Raw genomic sequence first — 21,659 nt, forward strand, 5'->3', positions numbered from 1 at the left:
CAGCAATATTTCCCATGAATTCGGGTGAATTTCAATGAATTTAGGTGGTTGTCAAAAAGATTCAAAGTGGGTGATTGATTTGAAGTGTGAATGGATGGGAGACAAGTAAGGAGCCCAATGCCTTTCTTTGGAGTAGGTATTCGGGGTGCACCGGGCACATCGGGCATGGTCAGTCACGATGGCCCGGTGCACCGGGCACATTGTATATCTTTTCCGCTCCTTTCTCTGATGCACAACATGTTGAGCTATATAGATTTTGTATTGCATTAGAAAGAAATGGACGACACTTTTTTTTTATTTGTGGTTGTAGACAATGTTCCTTTTATTGGTATGTTTATGGGTACCTTTTAATTGCTTAAAAAACAGTTTTCAGCGGTGTTTTAGGTTTCATTTGGTCCTCTCCCCATTTCCATTGGTATTAAAAAATTGAAAAATTAGTTGGGTGCAATTATTGGTTTTTGTGATATTTGTATAGCCAGAATACTTCACAAGTATGGTCTATGGTTTCTGCAAGATGCATATATTGTTCCGAAATTTAGTTTTGACGTCCCAACATTTGAAGCTGCATTCATGGTAAAGAGACAAAGTCATTGTGTGTGCGTGTTTTTTTTTTTTTTTTTTTGGCAAGAAACACACGCCAAAGTCGTCCTTTTAATTTTTAAGAGCATAGAAAACTTAAAATTCTAGAAAATTCATTTGACAAAATATTTTCTGAAAACTGTTATTTCTTAAAGCATAAATAACAAAATTTTTATTTCAATGATGTTTTTCTTTTTGTATTTAACCATGCACCCATGATGAATTAATTGTATTGACCTTTATAATATGATAGCATTCGGAATCGAAAGAACATATTAAGCAGACAGAATTTTAAAATTAGTTTTACTATCTTGTCAAGCAAACAGAAAAAACTAAAGAACAGAACAAATATGTAAGGAATGAGAAAATCTCTGTGGGGAAGGGGTTTTTCTCTACAACTGTAATGAACAGAATGCTTTATTCAACATTAATCCCAACTATTTTGAAGATAATAGAGGGTAAAAAAACTTAATTATAAACAAATAAATAGTATGGTATATAGCAGCTATTGAATTACACAATTACCCCCACCACATTTACACACAGCGAGGAAGAAAGATCATAGATTGCGAAAAAGTCTACAATACCTCCGCCCCGGGGGGCTCTATTTATTTTGAAAACTCTCTACTCTCTATTATCAATAAAAACACCGAATGCTTTCTCTGAAAATAGAGAGCATTCATTGAGAAGGATATCACATGTCAACATATCCCGAAGTATTGTATATATTACACGCGAAACTCCTTTTTAAAGGAAAAGAAGAGACTTCCGAGACTCCAAAATTAAAGAAATTATTATATGGTTCCGGCCTATCACAACCTGACACACAAGAAAAATAAATAAATAAAGCCGACACATTTGCTTGCGTGCCAGCTTATGATTACCCTGTACCATGTAATAATTTCTCGAAAAACCAAGATCCAACCAGCCTAATCTTTCCAACTCACCCAAAATAGACATTGACCAAAAACCAAGTCAAACACACCTCATGTATAACACAAGCTCCACATATCCATTTACAACCCAAAAATGAGAAACCTCAAGATATATCACTTTCACAATAGCCCCACAGAAATAAAGCCTCAAGAATTTGAAGCTTGTACATATACATGTATTTCTAATTTTCTACTTAAGCATTTGATGTTTGTTGGAGATAGAAAAAGGCAATGTCACAATTTGTGAATTTGGTGCTATAACTGCTATGTATGGTATAACAGAGCTGAACCCAAATAATAATAAAATTCAGTGTGATTTTGTTTTAAGAGTAGATGTTTGTCAAAGAAAAAAATAATTGGCGAGAGAGAGAGAGAGAGAGAGGGGTTAGTACTATGTACTCTCTTTATAATTCGTATAACTCGACATTCTAGCAAAAAAAACAAATTTAATCCACATGACTTTCTTTTCAATCCACATTAGTTGATGCTAAGTGGGAAAAAAATAATAATAATAATTGTTGCCAAAAAATAATAATAATAATTGTTGCCAATGGTGAGTTAACTGTGTGAATAACTTATTTATTATCTCTATTTTTTTTGGTAAATTTATTATTAGGGCAAATTGCAAAAAAAAAAACCTTAAACTTTTTATCATTTGCAATAAACCCTCTTTTTGATTTTTTTTTTTAGCACAAAACCCCCTCAACTAATGGGAGGGGTGATGGTCTATCTTTTGAGACTAAAATGCCCTTAACTACGAGCATCGCAATATAAATACTATAATAACATTAGCAAAAGCTTTTCCTGCCAGGTGAACTTTTATGCATCATAAAGAAATTGTCGCAAATTTTGTACGTGCTGCGGCTTGTGGGTGACTTTTGTAAACTTGAAATTTCTAGATTATTATTTTTTATTTTATAGGAGAGAATAAACTGGTAATAAGCATTTTTATTACTTCATCACCAGGTTAAGGGGGGTTTTAAAAAGTTGTTCTTTTTTAATTTTAAATTTTTTACTTCGGCAACACTATTAGTGTGGGCTCAAGCCACCCTTATTTATACGCTGAGAGAGCTAGCTGATCAATTTTTGGACACATTAGAACTTTTGTGGCACGGATCTAATACGATACGAATACATTTATACATCAAATTTTAAAAAAATAAGAAATGAATACGAGATGAACACGACTACATATAAATATAAATTTTTATTTTTATACATCTATTCAGTAATAGTATTATAAAACTTTATTTCATTTATAATTTTTATACTAAAAGTCAAGGACGGATCCAAAAAGTTGTGGGAGGGGGGCAAAAATGAATTTAGTGCATTTTTTAATTATGTAGCCCATATGATTTGAACATGTGATATATTTTATTAATTAGTGGTTAAGTAAATAGATATCATATTAATATTATATTATTTGGTCAACTTATTAAATTACCTTTTTGATAATTAATTATTAGAGAAGTGTTTTTTTATTTATTCATTACTTTAATGAAAAGTGGAATTAAAGTTACTAAAAGCAAAACTGGTCATCTTTCTGCCTTTATAAAAATGCATATTCCCATCAGTTATGTACGTTAATGAAATAACACGTATAATGTTTATGTATGCAAAAGGTTAAGAGAGAGAAATCAGTTTCCACACTTTGACTTGCAGTTAATCATGTTGTTCGTTACGCAGAAAGGATCTCGACGTTTGCCTTGATATCTATGATATTTGCAATTACAGATCGAGGTATTTATATCTAACTATTTATTTATACATTATAGGTATGTGAGAATAATGAAGTTCTAGGATTTGGGATTCATATTTATTTGTGATTAATGGTTTGTACGAATAATTAAAATTTACACGTGGTATCAGAGCTTACGATATATGAACTCATTATTTTCCATTAATGTTGCGTAGGTTTAAATTAAAATTAAATAATTTAATTTATTAGATTTGACTTATATATAGACATGTAACGCATGCACTTTTATATAGTCTCATGGAACTGTTTGTGCGTGGGTGTGATTTTGATCAATTTATGCGCAACAACAGTTAATTTTGGTGTGCGTGCTTGGATTTCCAAATCTGATTGAATTGTTTTTCGCATACGTTGTTTGGGTGCTCACAGTGGCAAGTGTTATGATGAAATTGATATCATTGTTATTACCGTTATTATTTTAATGGAATCTTAAAACAATCGTTCAATTGAAACTTATGATCACACAACTGAAGTAATTACTTATACAAGTATACACATATGTATAATAAGACAAACAATGTGTTAATTCATGTATTTGCTTTTTTTATTTCCTTGCATGAAAGAAATAGCAATTTGGTTTGAAAACTGTTAGTAGCTAATCATTTTGTTACTGTTTTCATGAAATCAATTTGCATATCAATTATTGTAATTATATTTTATTAATTATTTAAAAATTAATAAATTATGAAATACATAAAGTATGTGTATTTATTTAATTAATTAAAAATTTGTATTTTTAGAATAATACGTGAGTCTAAAATTTAATTTAATGTTATTGGACATGCAAATAATTATTGTTTTGTACCCGTACATACATATATATTTGAGAATCAATTTTAAATTGATTCAATTATAATCTTCAAGTCCAAAAAATAAAAATAATATGTTTTATTATGTATATAAATAAAATGATATTTTATTAAATTTTTGGACTATTAAGTTTTTTGGATCAAACTTACTAAATTTGGATCGATCAGTATGAGTATATGTGTATAATGTTAAATGGATAACTTGATGATTAATTAATCACTATTTTATTTTATATTCATATTATGTGAAAATTGGTAGCTACTAAAGTGGTCTAATCATAATGATTGATGAATATTAATTTTTGTAGTAGATATAATTAGTGATGAACTAGTTATTAGTTAATTTAATATTCATATTATGTAAAGGTTGGTAACTACCAAAGTGGCCCAACCATAATGGTTGATGAATATTAATTTAGTGGTAGACATAATTGTAATATTTCATGAATTATGATGCTTATGATTTTTTGTGATATTCATGAATATTGAGTTTATTTAATTATGAAAAATAATTCTCCAAAGGGGATTGATTTTTTAGTGATTAAATGAAAATTAAGAGATTGTATGTATTTTTTAATTAGGTAGATATAGGATATCCAAAGATAACTTATCTGTTTAATTAAATAACGCATCACCAACGAAGGTATACATATAAATACAAATAAGCATCATTATTAGTATTTTATAGTTACCACCAAAGAGGTACTATAATTATACATTGTATTTATATTTTAAGTTATCTATAAGTGTTATTAATTTAAAACATTATTGTTATGAGCATTTTATCTTATTATATTTGTTTTATTACATCTCTTAATTCGCATGCTACATCTGTTCTCTTTCTCAATAGGACTAACTTCTCATAATGGAATAAATAAGCTAGTTCAAAATTTATGAGAGATCGAACAGATTAAGCATTATGGCTATACGAATAATTGTTCCCCATAGTGATAGTGTTAAGGAATATTTGACTAAAAGAATGTTTTTGTATTATAGATAAATATCTAAAACGAAAATTATTGATTGATATCGCTACTATGCATTTTTTTTGTTAGTACTCGTACCATGTATGAACATATTTTTGAGATGACTAATGTTGCTACAAATTTGAGAACCTTATGGATGATTGTAGATGAGAATTTTCTTATTCAATTTATTCTCAATTTCTTATCTACTCAATATGGGTAATTTCAAATTAACACTATTTAGACAAGTGAAGAGTGAATTAATTGACCATTATGTTAATTTAGGAATAGACAGGCTTAAGTAGCAAAGTAATCATTATATTCATTTAATGACTCAAGAAGTTAGAAAGAAATTTGAAAATAAGTCTGAAAAGATATTAAGTGAGTAACACCCAAAATTAAAAGATTTAAGTAAATCTACTAAAAGAAATGAATGTAATAATGCAAAAGTGTTATTTATATATTGAACACTTTTAGAAAGATTACATGAACCATAAAGATGATTCGAAAAAGAATAGTAAGTCTTTGGCTTTTATATTTTTTCAATTATTTATTAAAATTATTTCTAATACATGATAAGTTGATTTAAGTATTAATGTTTATGTTTCTATTAGATGTAAGGATTTCTTATGACCTAAACCACAAATTCAAATGAGAATTTCTTATTTATGAGTTTTTTTTTTTTTAAAAATAAAAGTTTTGTTGAAACCATTATGATATTATGTTTAGTGTTAGACAATGGATTTTATTTAAATTGTTTTAAACTTTTTATGTTTATTCAATTTCTCTCAATTTGATTTTATTTCAAAACTTTATGTTAATGATTTTTCCTTTAGGGTATGTTTGGTGCGTAAGAATGGAATGAGACATGAATGGAATGCAAGTGGGAATGGAATGGGAATGATATATGAATGGAATGATTATTCTCATTCCATTATTTGGATACAAACAGAGAATGAAATATCCATTCTCATTTCCACGTTTGGTTAGATCAAATAAAAAGCTGGAATTGAATGATTTATAAATTGGTTTCTCCAAAATACCCTTACTTGTAATATATCAGTTATATTAAAATAAAATGACATATTCTTATTATATAATAAAACTGGCTTATACCAATTAATGCATTTTTATAAAATGCAAATATATATATATATATAGACCATACTTGGCCTACAATAACATAAACATTAAAAAAACCAAAATTTAGAGAGACCCTAGAAAGATTTTCACATGCGAGACCCTTACAAATTGGAGGCACATGTCCAATTTGGCTTTCCAAATTGGAGGCCCTAGGCGACCGCCTAGGCTGCCTATGCCTAAGACCGGCCTGCCCTTATGGAATTCAGGATAAGTAACATTTAATTGGTCTCAAATTGGTTTATGAAGGAATATAAAATAAATTTTAAAACTCTTTGTCCTGATTTTCCTTGATTCTTATAAATAAAATGCGAAGTAACTCTGAATTGAATCACTTCTTTGTAATTACCAAATGTCCTCTTGGTTATAGGTTTTCTACCCAACTGAAATAAATATGAAGCTCCTTTTTTATATTTGATATTATAATTAATGTACAAAATTTGATATTAAAGTATTATATATGTTAATTTTGAAATAGTCTTTGAACTGCGAAAATAAACCTCCTTATACTTTTAGAGCATAAAAATAGAGAGACGATATTCTAAACATTAATCAAATCATGAAAAAAAGAGAGAGAAAACTCCACCATGGAAAGACTGATGCAACTCAAGTTTTTAAGGGCTTATTTGATTCCGTATTTGAAAACAGTTTCTCAAAAATCATAAAACTATAAAAGACATTTGTTTGAAAATATATGATTTTTCAGAAAACTTCTGCAAAACAAGTTTTTGTATAATTTTTTGATTTTTAATTCTTTGAAATTAGAAAACTATTTTCAAAAAAATGAACCAAACAAACTTTTATCAATTTTTCGAAAATAGTTCTCAAAAATTGAGAAAACAAAAAATTATGAAAGAACTCTCTCTAAGCAGACTTCTAAAAAAAATTTCAAGAAAAACAGTGACCAAAATAATTTCTGCACAATTTTCTCAAACAAAAAACTATTTTTAGATACAGAACCAAACAAATCTTTATTGTAGCTACATTTTTTTTGGGGCAAAGTACAAAAAATCCCCCTCGACTTGTAACATTTTCTCAATAAATCTCATTGTCTAATTTTTTACCAAATAACCCCCCTCAACTATTTGAAGGGCGTAAAAGAGTTGATATTTGGACCAAAATTCCTTTTTATTTAAATTTTAATTCTCCGAACTTCAAAAATTCATATCTCACAAACCGTACATTTAAAAATTATAAATAATATATGCACGAAAAATTTATGAAATAAGGATTCCAAAAATATAACATTTGTATAATAAGATAACTAGGGAAAAATAGGCAATTTAAAAATCTACTCCAACAATCTTATTTTATTTTTAAAAAAATAAAATATTCGAGATATTTGAAATTTTTTTTTCAGAATTATTCATTTACATATGGAGCCGAATATATAAAAAATTTAGCTCCCGTGGAGATCGATTTCATTAGATATCATATTTTGCATCAAAGCATTTTCATTCTTTTATAGATTCACCATTTAAAAATAAATAGAAATGAATATTTGGACTTTATTGGGGCTAATTTTTTTTATATGTTATGCTCAATATGAAAATGAATAATTTTGAATTTTTTTTTTGCAAATAACCAAAGTATTTTATAAAAAATAAAATAAAATAAGATTGTTGCAGTAAATTTTTAGATTGTCTATTTCTCTCTGGTTATAAAATTTTGTTAAACAAATCTTATATTTTCTGGAATCCTTGTTTTATAAGCTTTTCGTTCATATGTTATTTGCAATATTTAGATGTATAGTTTTTGAGATATTAAAAATTACACAGAAGAATTTATTGAAAAACACTGTGTACTTTGCTCTATTCTTCTTCTTCTTCCTTTTTTTTTTTTTTTTTTGTTTTTTGTACCAACTACAAAAATATCCTATTGCGCAAATTGGGTACAACACGAGGGGCAATGTTGTCAGGCAATTTAAATGTAGATAATACACTATTGCGCAAATTGGGTACAACAAGAGGGGCAATGTTGTCATTTTAAATTATGACAGAGGCAATTTAAATGTAGATAATACACGAACGCCTATACAATATATAATTATACACACACAACACACACATATACAAAATACAAAATACAAAAAGTTGAATGCGGCGAGCATGAACATTGAGGATTCTTTCTCCTCCACCTCTGCCACCGATCTGACGACGAGCTCTTCCCTCCCGCCCGGTGCCCCACCCGCTACTCCTGCCGGGGATGTCGAGGTGGACCCACCACCTCCTGCGGCGGAGCCATCAAAGTCATCGCCGTCGCCACTTCAACCAAAAGTACAACCAAATATCATGATTCCATCCAGAGATCCCAATGCGCTCTTCAGCGGTGGTGGTATCAGGTTCAATTTCCATCCTTTATGTTCACTCTCTTCTATTTCTTAGTTTAAAAATTCATTTTCATAGATAATTAATAACTGATTGCTAATTATTGTTATTGTTAGTGTTATTAATTTCTTTTTCATGAGTTATTGCTCTTAACTATTGTTGGGTGGTCTCTTAATTGTCTTTTCAACTGTGTCTTAACATTTGTTTGATCAATTTTTGAGAATTGCTTTACATGTACTCTTAATTGTTGTTGGGTGGTCTATTAATTTGTCTGTTCTGTTGTGTCTTAACTTGTAATAGACTTTTTAATTGCGGTGTGCATTTACCAAAAAACAATAAATAAATAAATAATTGTTGTGTTACTTGTGTAGCTCTGTTTCGGTTTTAACTATGAACTTGTTCATATGTAGAATTGTGTTCACCCTTTTGAGTACTCAAATTCATCTGATTTTGACTTTATTTATTTTTCTGGTCATTGAATTTTTTGTGTTTCGGGTTGAGGTATTGAATTCTTTGGGAAATGATTGTCTAATTAGAGGGGAGATATTATGGATTTGGAGACGGTGGTAATGTCTGAGAGGTGATACAATGTTGGGATGGTTGTCAGTAACTGTTGTATCAAAAGAGTTCATGTATGTGTTGCCGTATAAATTGGTCTAACAATTGGAAGGCAAGGACATTTGCATTGTTTTACCATGAAGCAAAACATAATCCTTAAATTACAACAAAGTTGCTTTATGCTCCCTCTTTAATCATTAGAAATGACTTATGAGGAAAGTTAAATTACGTCAGAAGGTTAAAAATACATATAATAAGCTAAAACACACCTCATGTAGTATCTGTAACTCTCTATCTGATTCACTAATGGAAGAGAAATAGATCATATTTGTTTAGTTACTGAAGAAGGATATTGAGAAAAGGTAAGAAGAACTGAATAATTGGAGGGTGATGGCTTATTTTATTTTTATTTTTTATCAATTTTATTATGGAGAAGAGTCACAGGAAAAGAATGGAAGGAAAAGTGCGGGACTCAAATAGAGTGGGAAGAAAAGGACGGGGCTTGCTTAGGCCTTTTTCTAGAATGTTTGTATTTTGTGATGGAAGTCTCCTTTCCTTTGGATTACTCAACATCAACTCGCTCTAGGTGATGGTTTGGGGACATTTGTCTCCTTATAACTCTATATCTCTTCCCCCTCCCCAAAGAAAAATTCAATTGTGATTAAGGAAGATGTTTAAAATGTTCGCTGTCTCTTTTCTTCCCCTTAATCAAATGAAGAGTAATGAACACGTTTGGAAGGAAGAGAAGGGAAATCTCAAATATTTCCTCTGTTTGTTGTGGTAGAGAATGTAGTAAGAAAAACAAAGAAAAAAGAAATTGTATGATCACTTTGTGAACTGATTCTTTGGTATCTCAATTATCAACTTCCATTCTACACTTCCTCTACAAATCTATGCAGATGATGTTTTTTTCTTCTTTTGTGGGCAAAATAGATGATTTTTTTTAATAAAAAAGATTTCTTTCTTCGTTCTTTTCTCTTCTTATTAGCAAATAAAATTTCAAATCCTAGGTTTAGAGCAGGTTAGATATGCTCTTGAGCCAAAATGGACCTGTTTAGAATTAGTGAACTTGGTCTGATTTTTCGAACTCTAGTTGATCCTGTGGCCCCGATTGCAAATGAAAAAGGCAGTGATTCAATAGACTTCATTTAACCCCCCGAAAATTTTAATTGTAGAAGTATAAGGGAAACTAAATGATTCCTTTTCTTGATAGCTTTCTTACTGGAAACGGCAATGCGAGGTTCAGCTATGGATATTCCAGTTTCAAGGGTAAAAGGGCTTCAATGGAGGATTTCTATGAGACAAGGATATCAGAAGTTGATGGTCAGATGGTTGCTTTCTTTGGTGTGTTTGATGGTATGTCTCACATTTATAATTGCCTAACCTCATCGGGATCTTTATAAACTGTTTGTTTGTTTGTCTGGCGCAAATAGTACCATTGATGATGTTTTATTCTTGCTTAATACTTTGTAGTTCTTATGCAATGTCTTACTATTATCTTACAATATTTAGGAGTAGGAACCAATCTATGTAAAAAGAGTTGGCAAAGTTCAAATGCTCAGTTCTTGCTTACCAACATTGATCTTTTGGACTTTCTTGTATATTGTGCTCCGACTAGGTCATGGTGGTTCCAGGGCTGCAGAATACCTTAAGAACAACCTTTTCAAGAATTTAAGTAGCCATCCGGATTTTATTAAAGACACAAAGTCTGCTATTGGTATGAAATTAGCAGAGCTATGAGCCTATGACTATCCAATGCCTGATTTTAAACTCCTCTTCTACCTTGTGTATTATATAATTGAAAACATTTCTCAAGTGCAGTTGAAGCATTTAAACAGACAGATGTCGATTATCTTAATGAAGAAAAAGGCCAGCAAAAAGACGCTGGTTCAACTGCATCAACTGCCGTTCTGCTAGGGGATCGGCTGCTTGTCGCAAATGTCGGAGATTCCAGAGTAGTTGCTTGTAGAGCTGGTTCAGGTTAGATGCTTTATCAATGGTGATAAGCCGTTGTTACAGAATACAAATTTGTAGAATCATTTGAGCTAGACATTGTCAATACTTTGTCCAAACAGGAGACAACACACGCATACACACAGAGTAATGTGCAGGAAACAGAATTGAGTTTGAGAGCAGCCACTTTGTGCAAAAGAATGCCCAAAGGTTAGGGCTGTCTCTCATCTTCCCGTCCAGCACCTTGTGTGGGTGGGACCACCACTGGGTGAAGTGAGAGAAAATAATGAAACATTTTCAGTCCTATCATTCATATCTGAATATGTTTATCCTCCTTTATCCAAGTCAGGCTTCTGAAATTTGAATTTACCATTTTTGTTATTTCATTGTCTTCGAAAGCATTTTTCCTTTACATGGTTTCCTTTGGGTAATTATTTTCCCATTTGTTGTCTTTATCATCTCGCTGTGTTTTAAGTGTCTATATGTGTTGATTACACAAGCATTGGAACCTTTGCGTGCATGTTGCTCATTTTAATGTCAGTAGAAAATACCCTTGTCATTATTCTTGCATATGAAGTGGTATATTCCAGAGAAGCGTAAATAAAGATGGGAAATATGCCAGAGAATTAGTTAAAGATGCATCGCAAACCGATTGTATTGTAAATCATAAAATAATAAATTATTCTCTGTTCTTTCACTACACTTGCGCACTCACAAAAACAGAAAATTGAGTTCTATATTCCTTTTGGTCTTGTCAAATTTATCTTATTCTATTAGTAGTTTCGTCTCATCCATGCCTTTCCATTTCTTTATTGTCAAAGTCGAATTGAGTTCAAGTTTGTAAGATTGTAACTAGACTCACTAAACCAAGCAAGCCCCCTAATTTGCCTAGCTTGAACTACTAGTTTGCCTGGATCAGTGGCTTTTTTTTTTACTGTTACTTCTTGCATATTCTTTATTTTCTTTATTTTAGTTTTATAAAAGGTCTAAGCCTAGGGTTGCAGGTTTTTTTTGTAAGTTGTAACCACTGCTGCAATACTCTGTAAGGTTCTTCTATAAAATGTTCCCTTTACATGCTTGGGTCTATCAAACGCTTGTATTGTCATGAATCTTGTTGCATTTTTCTCTGTTTTTTGTGATCTTATCACTTGTAATCAGTCTAAGGTTTGAGTATGCAACTATCGCAGCAACCAAACAGCACTTCCGAGTCTATTCACTACCTCTTGAAGTGTCTTCATTAATGAATTGTGGTGCTTTATGTCAAATTTGGATTGAGCCCCTTCGATCCTGCTTGCTCTTGCAATTTTAATTTTTTTTTTTTTTTTTTTTTTAATTAGTGCTCTTTTGTGGCACATAGTGGAGTGGGGTAATGAAAACATATTGCTAGACCAAACCTACTAAGCAGGTTTCTGCGGGTTCGTATTTATTAAATAAGCATGAAAACTGCAGGTTTTGGTTCGTTGAATATGTATGAAAAATGCATATGAACATATTTAACCTACCTTTTGATTCGCATGTTAAATATCATTGTGATTTATGCAGCTGTGCCTTTGTCTATTGATCACAAACCTGATAGATCTGATGAACGCCAAAGGATTGAAAAGGCTGGAGGTTTCATCATATGGGCAGGTAAATAATGTCTGAAAACTATTTGTTTTTCTTCTTCTGAACTTCTATGAGATTCATGACATTTGTTGACTCAATTGCTTTCCTCAACTTCCAAATTGACAAAATTTAGATGATGAACTCTCAAACCTTGTCCATATCAAATTGGATTTTAACTTCAAACTTCCTGGAAAAAGTTGACTCCAACGTCATTCTAACAAAATTTTAATCCATGCTGGAGGTTTAAAATCTTCCTCAACCACTTTTGCTTGATCATCATAGATGGTATCCTTTTTTCAATAATAAATGATCCACTAGGAAGTGCTAAACAGACCAGCATCTTACTTTTCAAAGGAATGTCTGATCACGACAGTGATAAGAAGCTACCTATGGAAGCTAAAAACCGTTGCACCACTTATCGTCAAGCACACATGCATGTTTGCATCTTTATATTACAAGTATGTTTGCTACATGAATGCAGAAATATTAGCAACAAGTGTATGGGCAACATAAAAAAGAATGAGGAAAATGAACATTACATGGCAGTTTGACTGCTAAATACATTACAACTTTTTTTTTTTTTGATGAGTAAAATTCAATAAAAGCATTCAAAAGGGGCACGCGTCCCTCAAAAAACAGCACAAGGCCAAATAGGGCTTCTAAACCCTCAACAAATCCAAAAACTCTACAAGCTCATCCAAGGATTTAAAATTTTCTTCCTAGATCCCAACAAAAAGGTGCAAAGGATGGAGAATTTCAATGACCCAACATGATAAAAGGGTGCTAAATACATTAATACTGAATAAACTTTTGAGAGAGTAATTGACGTGTCAATAATAAAAGACCACTTGCAATAGAACGAATCCCAGTAGGATAGGGCTATATTGAGGGTGTCGAACCTCAAGGACCGTGTTGGTAAATCATTAAGTATAAGTATATTTCTGACTTGATTTGATTTGTTGTTTTCTTACTTCTAATTGCAATGGAACAATAGAAACTGAAAATAAACTAAGTTAAAGATGAGAGTTATCAAAGAGGGACATAGGGAATTGACTTCACCACTAAGCTCGTAACAATGGTCAACTATATTCAATTCGGGGAAATTTACTTTATGTATACTTGCTCACCATGATTTAATTAAGAAGATAATTATATAATCAAGCATCAAGTATATAACTCAAATTGGGTTGGCACAAATTATCTACCTAACTACTCTAAACTAGGGTGTAGCACAACTTATCTTCCGTAAGTATGGATTATCAAAGTACTTGTTTATATACTCAATGAAAACCATTGCATGATCATCACTTTCGTAATCACAGAAAATAAAAGTAATTTAACTTCAATTAAAACAAAATCAATTCTAAGACAAGATCATGATTCTATTAAAATTGAATATAAACATTAAATCCCAATTGCTTAGTACAACTAAGTCAATTCTCTAAACCATGCAATCAATATACATAACCAGAAAATTCCCTAAAACGAGTACAATTAAACCATGTTACTTGGATAGGGTTACATCAATTACCTAAGCAATATCCTCTGTATTATTGTTAAGTTGTAATTTAACTGTAACATTCATTCATTTAAAATGACTTTTTTAGATCCAATAGTTGTGTATATGATTCAATTCTATAGATAGAAAACACAAAATGGTTTTTCGGATATCTTCTTTTGTAATTGTGTCTATTTTTATGTTCATTGTTTGCTGATGTGGCTTTGAGATTTTTTTACTGCATTGGACTTTTTCTTGGTGTTGGTATCTAGTATGAGAAGAAGGGAAGGACTACTACAATTTGATATGTTGCTGAAAGATACAAATTTTTAACTGTTGGTAATCCTTTTGTCTAACTAGGGTTGTATAAAAGACACAGACGTGCGTCACTGTTATGAATCTTCTCCCTAGCTAATTGATACTAGTGTAGTGTAGTGCTTATTCAAGAACTTGTACTATAACAACCTCAACATTATGCTGAACTTCTTTAGGGACATGGCGAGTTGGCGGTGTTCTTGCTGTTTCTCGTGCATTTGGAGACAAACTACTTAAGCCATTTGTCGTAGCTGATCCAGAAATTCAGGTACTTGAGTCTGAAAGCTTTTTGAATCGAAAAGATAGTTGTTTGAACATGTCCAAAGACAAAAAAGTGACATTACATGTGATGATCTATTTGATAAAATATTCAAGGCCATAAAGTAGAAAAAGGTTAAAAAAGAATGCGGACTGAGATGAGATTTTTTTTCGAAACTCGTGCCTGATTTGAAAGATGTGCGTTCCCATATCAGTTGGCCTTCAGAATTGTGGTCTGTTTTTCCTAGTCCATAGAGTTATCAATCACTGATTATTAATTTATTAGGTATATATATAACTCAGATCTGTATGTAGTTGTTTGATAGTTGAGAGCCTGATATTTTCTTTCCTTTTGCTTATCTTGAGTCATATTTATGATGAAGCAGTTGGAGAACTTTTACAAGAGCTTAACCTTATTTATTTATTATTATTATTATTTTATCATTTAGCTCTTATTGATCATGTGTTTTTTTTTTTTGATAAGTCTTATTGATCATGTTATTCCCTTGTCAATTCTTAGGAAGAAGAAATTGATGGTGTAGACTTTTTAATCATTGCAAGTGATGGACTTTGGAATGTTCTATCAAATAAGGTACTTGTCTGATTCTAAGAGTCCCAATTTTGGGAGCTTTAATTTTCAGAAAATTTAGTTACATCTTCTATTTTGTATCTCTCTCTTATTTATTTTTCTATTGTAATGTGTCTCTTGTTCCTTTATGTAGTGACTAATACCAAATGCATATGATATTTTATTCATGTAACCCTGGTAATTAAGTAAGCTAAAGATTTATGTCATCGACCAAAGATAGCTTTTAAAGTTAGTATCTTTGAGTAATCATATGTTAGAATTTACTAATTTTATAATTCTCGAAGACTAATCCTAACTATCACTTTGCAACATGATTAGGTTTAGTTTTTGTATTAAAGAAATTAGTATGATGAACATCATAGAATATGTTAGTATTTAGTAAGATCTAATTTTAATTATCGTAAAATTTATTATCAATATAATTGACAAAATAAGAACTAGAATTGAGGAAGTTCTTATTTTGTCCTATAAATCATTTAGAGTAGAAGTCTTTGTCGGAGTTGTATTAGTTTTCTTCAGTTCCCTTCGCATAATGGTACTCCAATAAGAAATTCAACTTGATCATTTTAAGTTCTCCAAATAAGGAAGACCCTGTTCTCTAACCAAGGGTTGAGTCCTAGTAATATCTCATCCTTCTTGCCAAATGCAAGGTTGAGGGTTCGAGTGCCCAATGGGGTGATATGGATGCATGTGTGTAGCTTACTGACACAAAATAATAACAATAATAATAAATAAATAAATAAATAAATAAATAAATTCTCCTTTTCTATATCTTACAAACCAGGGCTTCCAAAAAAGAAGTTTGTTCCAGGACTATTAGAACCGTACGTGCAATTGTTGGTTGTAGACATAACTGGTAGTTGGTGCTATTGGCCGTAGTCACAGTGGCATGGAACATTATGTCTTAGATGATATCTGATGGGAACTTGAAACTTGGATTGTGGAATTTTCTTTTGTGCTAACTCCTAGAAACACTCTGATCCAGGCTGAAGTTGCTATATTATATTGGCATTAGAGTGCTCTGTACTATAGGGGCCAAGCTGAGTGGAGGTTGTATTATAATGCATGCATGACTTGAGGCTAACAATGGTACACGCATGATAATGCGGAAGAGAAATACATTAAAGCAAATTACTGATTTTACAATAGGCTTGGTTTTTATTCAAAGAAGAAACAACAGGAAATATAAGCTAGTGCAAAATGCAGAGTGTACTACAAGAAGGCCTAGCCCATGTTTCCCCCTTCCTCACTCTCAGTGATAACGCTAATGTCTGCCTCAAAGTCATCAAAGGCCCTGTCCTCATATCGCTCGCTCGCTTGATCTCGAAAATTCTTAAACCCCCAGCAAAAGTATTCAATCCCATACTCTTTGTACCCGCTCGACAACTTGAATTCATCAACAGCCTCTGACTTGGCAATGATCTGTTTGTTGGAAGCTTCCTCTCTTAGTCTCGCCATCTGAGATTCCCACTCCACCTTAGATACGCCATACGCCGCTTCTGTGGCCTCGGCGTTGATACGCTCTTGCAGTATGGTCGCCTCAACGCTTTTCCTCGGAGATATTTCTTCTTTGAGGGAGTCCTGCCAAAATGAAAATTCGCCTTTATGCAGGGCCTCTTCGTCTCGAAGCTTGTCTTCAGCTGACTTTGCTCGGCGCGACAAGTTCATCATCATGGTCGAACATTACAAATCATAAAAATGACACATTAATTTGTCGAGGAAAAATGTTACAGTAAAATACACAATGGATTGGTAGTACTAACCTTTGCCATTTCAAACGACATTGCATCAGCAACTTGCTCCGTAGAAAGAGCGCTTAACCCATTCACGTCATCTTCTTACACGAATTCCCACATCCGATTGGCAGCAAAATTCATATTCGACAACATTGAGCAACTTTGAGGCCCAGGAAGATAAGGACTATTGTTGTTTGACTCAGTCGCCTGAGTAGGGGGGCAAAAACCTTGAGGACTATGGCTACTCTGCCCACATGCCATACTTGATCCAGCAAACTCCGCAAAGCCTACGGATTTGTGGTGAAGCACTGGATGGATTCCCAGCATAAGGACTGAAGGATGCGGGGTGCAGACAGGCACCAAACGAAGAGGAGTTCCTCGTCATTGGAGGGCTAGAATACTGAGGGACAAAGGGCATCTCTTGCATAGCCGGAAAAGTAATCCCCGATGTTGTCTGCTCACGAGTGTTTTGACTTACGTTTCTTCACCTTGCCACGAACGTGAGAAATGACGTCTCTGGACGGGGAACCTAGCGTCCCTGCGGAAAATGAAAAGAGAGCAAAGAGTAAGATGCAGGGAGCAATTAACGCTACACAGAGGGGGCGTTAGAGTGTGTTACCAGAGGGGGAACATTGAGGAGTCCCGCCACTTCCTTCAGGGCTTATTGCGAACAACAACACGGTTCTCGAATTTACTAAAGATGACCAAGCCCCCACCGAGCATGAATACAGTACAATCTTCTGCACTCTCTCCTCTTCCTTAGGGGTAAGGAGCCAGTCAGTCTGAGTGTCTGCTGAGCAAAGAACTAATTAGCTAAAAGTAAAAAGTAGAACGAGTAAAGTACGATCGGAAAAAAGCAGGACTTACCAGACAGAGAGGAGACGTCGCCCGAGTCTGAGGCACTGCAATACTCTTATCTTCAGCGGTTGCGTTAGAATGAAATTCCCTGCCACTACCATAAACATAGAAGTACTTATTTTTCCAACCCTTGTGGTTAGGCAATTCAGGCGGAATGTATCGATTGCACTGCTTAATACTACAAAAGGTAACCCAGTCGCCGGAAATCTTTGAAGGGCGGAAAAAATAGAAAAAGTCCGCAAGAGTCATTGTGTCATTGCCACAGAGATGCCAAAGCATCATGCTCCCTATTAACGCGCTCCAGCCATTGGGAGCGAGTTGCGAGGGAGAAATCTTGAGAAGATAAAACACCTCTCTTACCAAGCTAGGAAGTGGAAGTCGTAATCCCGACTCAAGCATCATCTCATAAAAGCACGCTTCGTACGCCTTAGGGGGGTGTAATCTGCCCTCTCTGTATCCTCGGCGCATTGCAGTTGGACTGTTGGTGTCAAACAATTTTTGGCATTCAAGTGGATCAACTGGAACTTGTTTACTTTAGATTGAATACTTTCCACCCCTACCAGACAATCATCATTTGGATCGACAACCTCTTGGTTGGAAGAGGAGGCCGGAGCAGCCATATGTGATGAAAGGATAATAAAAATTGCTACCCAATTGAAAGGTGTGAGGATGCTGCACAATAGATGGCCTTAAATAGGCCTAAAAATTACCGTTTAAATCGTGCCGTTGGAGGTGAGCGGTATCAAAATAAAGGACATAATTGGTTGGGCAGAACGCCCAACTAATATGTACAAACAACCGGTACAACTTGCATGTGATGCCTGGCACCAATGCCAGGCATATTACAAAGGTAAGAAAAAAATTGGTAGTGATGGTTGGGCATAAATGCCCAACCTAAAGGTTCTGCCTAAGTGCTGGTCACTTAGATAGTACTCAGCTCAAAAGTTCACCCATGTGGGTGAATATTATTTTTACCAAAAAAACAAAGGGAGTATGTTGTAAGGATGTTTGGGCACAAACGCCCAACCAATGGGTTCTACCTAAGTGCTGGGCACTTATGTAGTTGCATGATTAAAGTGTCCACCCATGTGGGTGGGCATTATTTCAATAAAAAAAGCAAAGAAACAAAAATATGTATTTATATATCTATACATATACGACAATAAATTGTCCTATTGGTGAACATGTCCATGCATGTGTGTGTATATATATATATATACATCTATGAATAAAGAGTAAAGAATAAAGTGAAAGGCGATATTATTTTGCTAATTTATCTTTCATAAAGAAATCGAGAGTTGGAAGCGACTAAGCATTCCCTGTGCTAGACAAGCGCGCCAAGGAATGGGGGGCAACTGATGTGGGACTTCTAATCACAACTGGAAGTTCGAACGACACAGCATAGAAGTTGAGCGGATTGTGACTCATAAATAAGATGACGATGTGTTGTCTCCTATTCTTGTTCAAAAAGTAAAAGAGAATAAGCTTCGTACTTGAACGCTGCTACTAATCCCTATAAAACGGTGAGATCGGTTAAACCAAAATTTACACAAAAAAAAAAAAAAAAATTCCTAAAAAAGTAATCTCCTCTCTTTCTTTCTTTCTCCTATTCAGCTCTAGTTTGACGATCGAAGACCTTTAGGCTGGTTCCACACCGGTGCCTCTCCGATAATCTTTTACCCTCCCTTGCAGGTTTCGGGTTGCGACATGAATTAGCTTCAACAGTAAACAACTATTATGCGTCAGCCCTTTCCATACAAGGGTCAATGTTATTTATGGTCAAAATTTTGGGATATATGAATAGAAATTTGATTCTAAAGAGTTTTTATTTTTTCTGACAATAGAGGCTAGTTCTATTAGAAAGAAGATACAGATGTTGGGGACGGTTTAGATTGTAACGACCCACTCCACTACATGGTATGATATTGTTCGCTTTGGACTTGAGCTCACATGGTTTTTTTCTTAGATTTTACCCAAAAGGTCTCATACCAATTGGAACGTACAATTCCTACCTATATATCACTTCCCCTTTCCACACCTAGGCGATGTGCACCTGTAGTTTACCCAGTGTAGTAGCCTGCCAGTGCCTTGCACTCACCCACATAGGTCACCACAATCACCTTCCCTCCCCCCCTGGCGCGGGGCCCCAACGTCCTTGTTGGCCACACTTTCGGCTGGGTCAAGCTCTGATACCATTTGCAACGACTTACTCCACTATATGATATGATATTGTCCACTTTGGGGCCGAGCCCGCACGGTTTTATTCTTGAGTTTTACCCCCAAAAGGTCTCATACCAACTTGAGTGTACAATTCCTACATATATAGCACTTCCTCTTTCCACAGCCATGCGATGTGGGATTGTGCACGTGTAGTGTAATGACCTGGATTTTTCGCATAAATTTTTTCCGTTGTCTTTTCCCTTCTGAGTTGGTTTCTTGTCGATTAGTGTCGTCTCGTGTGCTCTGGAGTGATTTTCGAGACTCTTTTCTGTGGATTGACAACTTCCTTTGAGGACCGAGTCAGTTCCGCACTTTTCGTTTTTCGACACTATGCACTTTTTGTCTTTTCCCTATTTTGTCTTTTTCCCTATTTTGTCTTTTCCTTGTTTGTCATTTTGTTTGCGTAACCACACTTCTTGTGTTCGGAGTTGGTTTCTGACTTCGCGTATCTTCATTCTCAATGATTTCTATGAGATACGTATCTTTACTTTCGTGAGAAAGTACTCTGGTTGCTCCCGGTGCCCGTAGGGGCATAAATGCAAAGTTCTTTGGAAACTTTTTCTCTTCTTGGGGTGTTTTTCATAAATATCTTTTGAAGATATTTTATTTCAGGGGTATCTAAGAAAATATCTTTTAGAAGATATTTTCATTCTGGGGCAGTTTCGCAGTTTTCACTTTTTGGAGGGGCCATTGTGCAATTAATGAAAGTTATTGCTCAGTGCCTTGTTTTGAGCCTGGATCCTCGTATGGGATTCATTTTCACATTTCGTCGAGCCATAGACTCTTAGAATTTCCTCCTGGACGATGTTTTCCAGTTTCAGGGTTTCTGGCCCCGGTTTGCGCCAAACTTGTTTTGGGTATAACTCTCTGCTAGGGACTCGGTTTTCGACGCCGTTTCTTCCGTTGTTCATATTATCTCATTTTGAATCTTTTTCGTTCACGGATTTTTGCTATTTGAGCGCGTCTGTGCGAATTTCACTTTTCCGGACCCCAGCGGGGCCCGTTCGGGGCACTTTTTGAGTTTTTCTATAAATAGGAGGTCTTAGAAAGAAAAATCAGATTTTTCTCTCTCTCCTCCCTCATGGCCGGTCCAAGCTCCATCCATGGCTGCCATTTTCTCTCTCCTCTTTTGGACTTCTTCCCTTCATTAAAAAGTGGTGATGCCTTTGTGTTTATTGTTCCCCTCAGCGAGGCCTTCGATTCCAACTGATTGGAATCTCGTTTTGGCCATTTCTTGAGTTCGGGTTTGAAGTCAAGTTGTGTTTTTGATGGGGCTTCCTTGGGATTCATGTTCGTGGTGTTGTCCCCGACAAAACCTAGGAGTTTCGTCGGATTCGGAGCTGATTTATTTTGGTGGGGATTTGAGATTTCATCTCAAATGGAGGTAGGGAATGTTTTAGGATTTCTTGTGTGTTGTATTGTGCATTTGCCATGATTATACAACTTATATATGTGCCTTGTATCAAATTTAGAAAGTTAGTAATTTTTATTTCTTTGTATAAGATTTAAAATTCATGATGATTTATAACTTTGATTTGAATTGTGGTATGGTAGAAAC

General features: G+C 33.9%; 1 protein-coding gene across 1 annotated transcript in view; it reads left to right on the forward strand.

Moving 5' to 3' along the window:
* LOC132272437 (uncharacterized) overlaps positions 1-21,659 on the forward strand; it is a 40,881-nt gene that overhangs the window by 12,864 nt on the left and 6,358 nt on the right. Inside the window, exons 9-16 of the mRNA XM_059773589.1 lie at positions 476-573; positions 8,152-8,525; positions 10,283-10,425; positions 10,688-10,786; positions 10,891-11,049; positions 12,565-12,651; positions 14,617-14,708; positions 15,219-15,290. Of these exons, the coding sequence (XP_059629572.1) occupies positions 476-573; positions 8,152-8,525; positions 10,283-10,425; positions 10,688-10,786; positions 10,891-11,049; positions 12,565-12,651; positions 14,617-14,708; positions 15,219-15,290 (1,124 nt within the window). The remainder of the gene's footprint in view (positions 1-475; positions 574-8,151; positions 8,526-10,282; positions 10,426-10,687; positions 10,787-10,890; positions 11,050-12,564; positions 12,652-14,616; positions 14,709-15,218; positions 15,291-21,659) is intronic.

This window comes from Cornus florida, unplaced genomic scaffold (assembly GCF_030987335.1).
Source record: "Cornus florida cultivar Cherokee Brave unplaced genomic scaffold, ASM3098733v1 CherokeeBrave_3.0.0_Hap2_Chr09, whole genome shotgun sequence".
NCBI lineage: Eukaryota > Viridiplantae > Streptophyta > Magnoliopsida > Cornales > Cornaceae > Cornus > Cornus florida.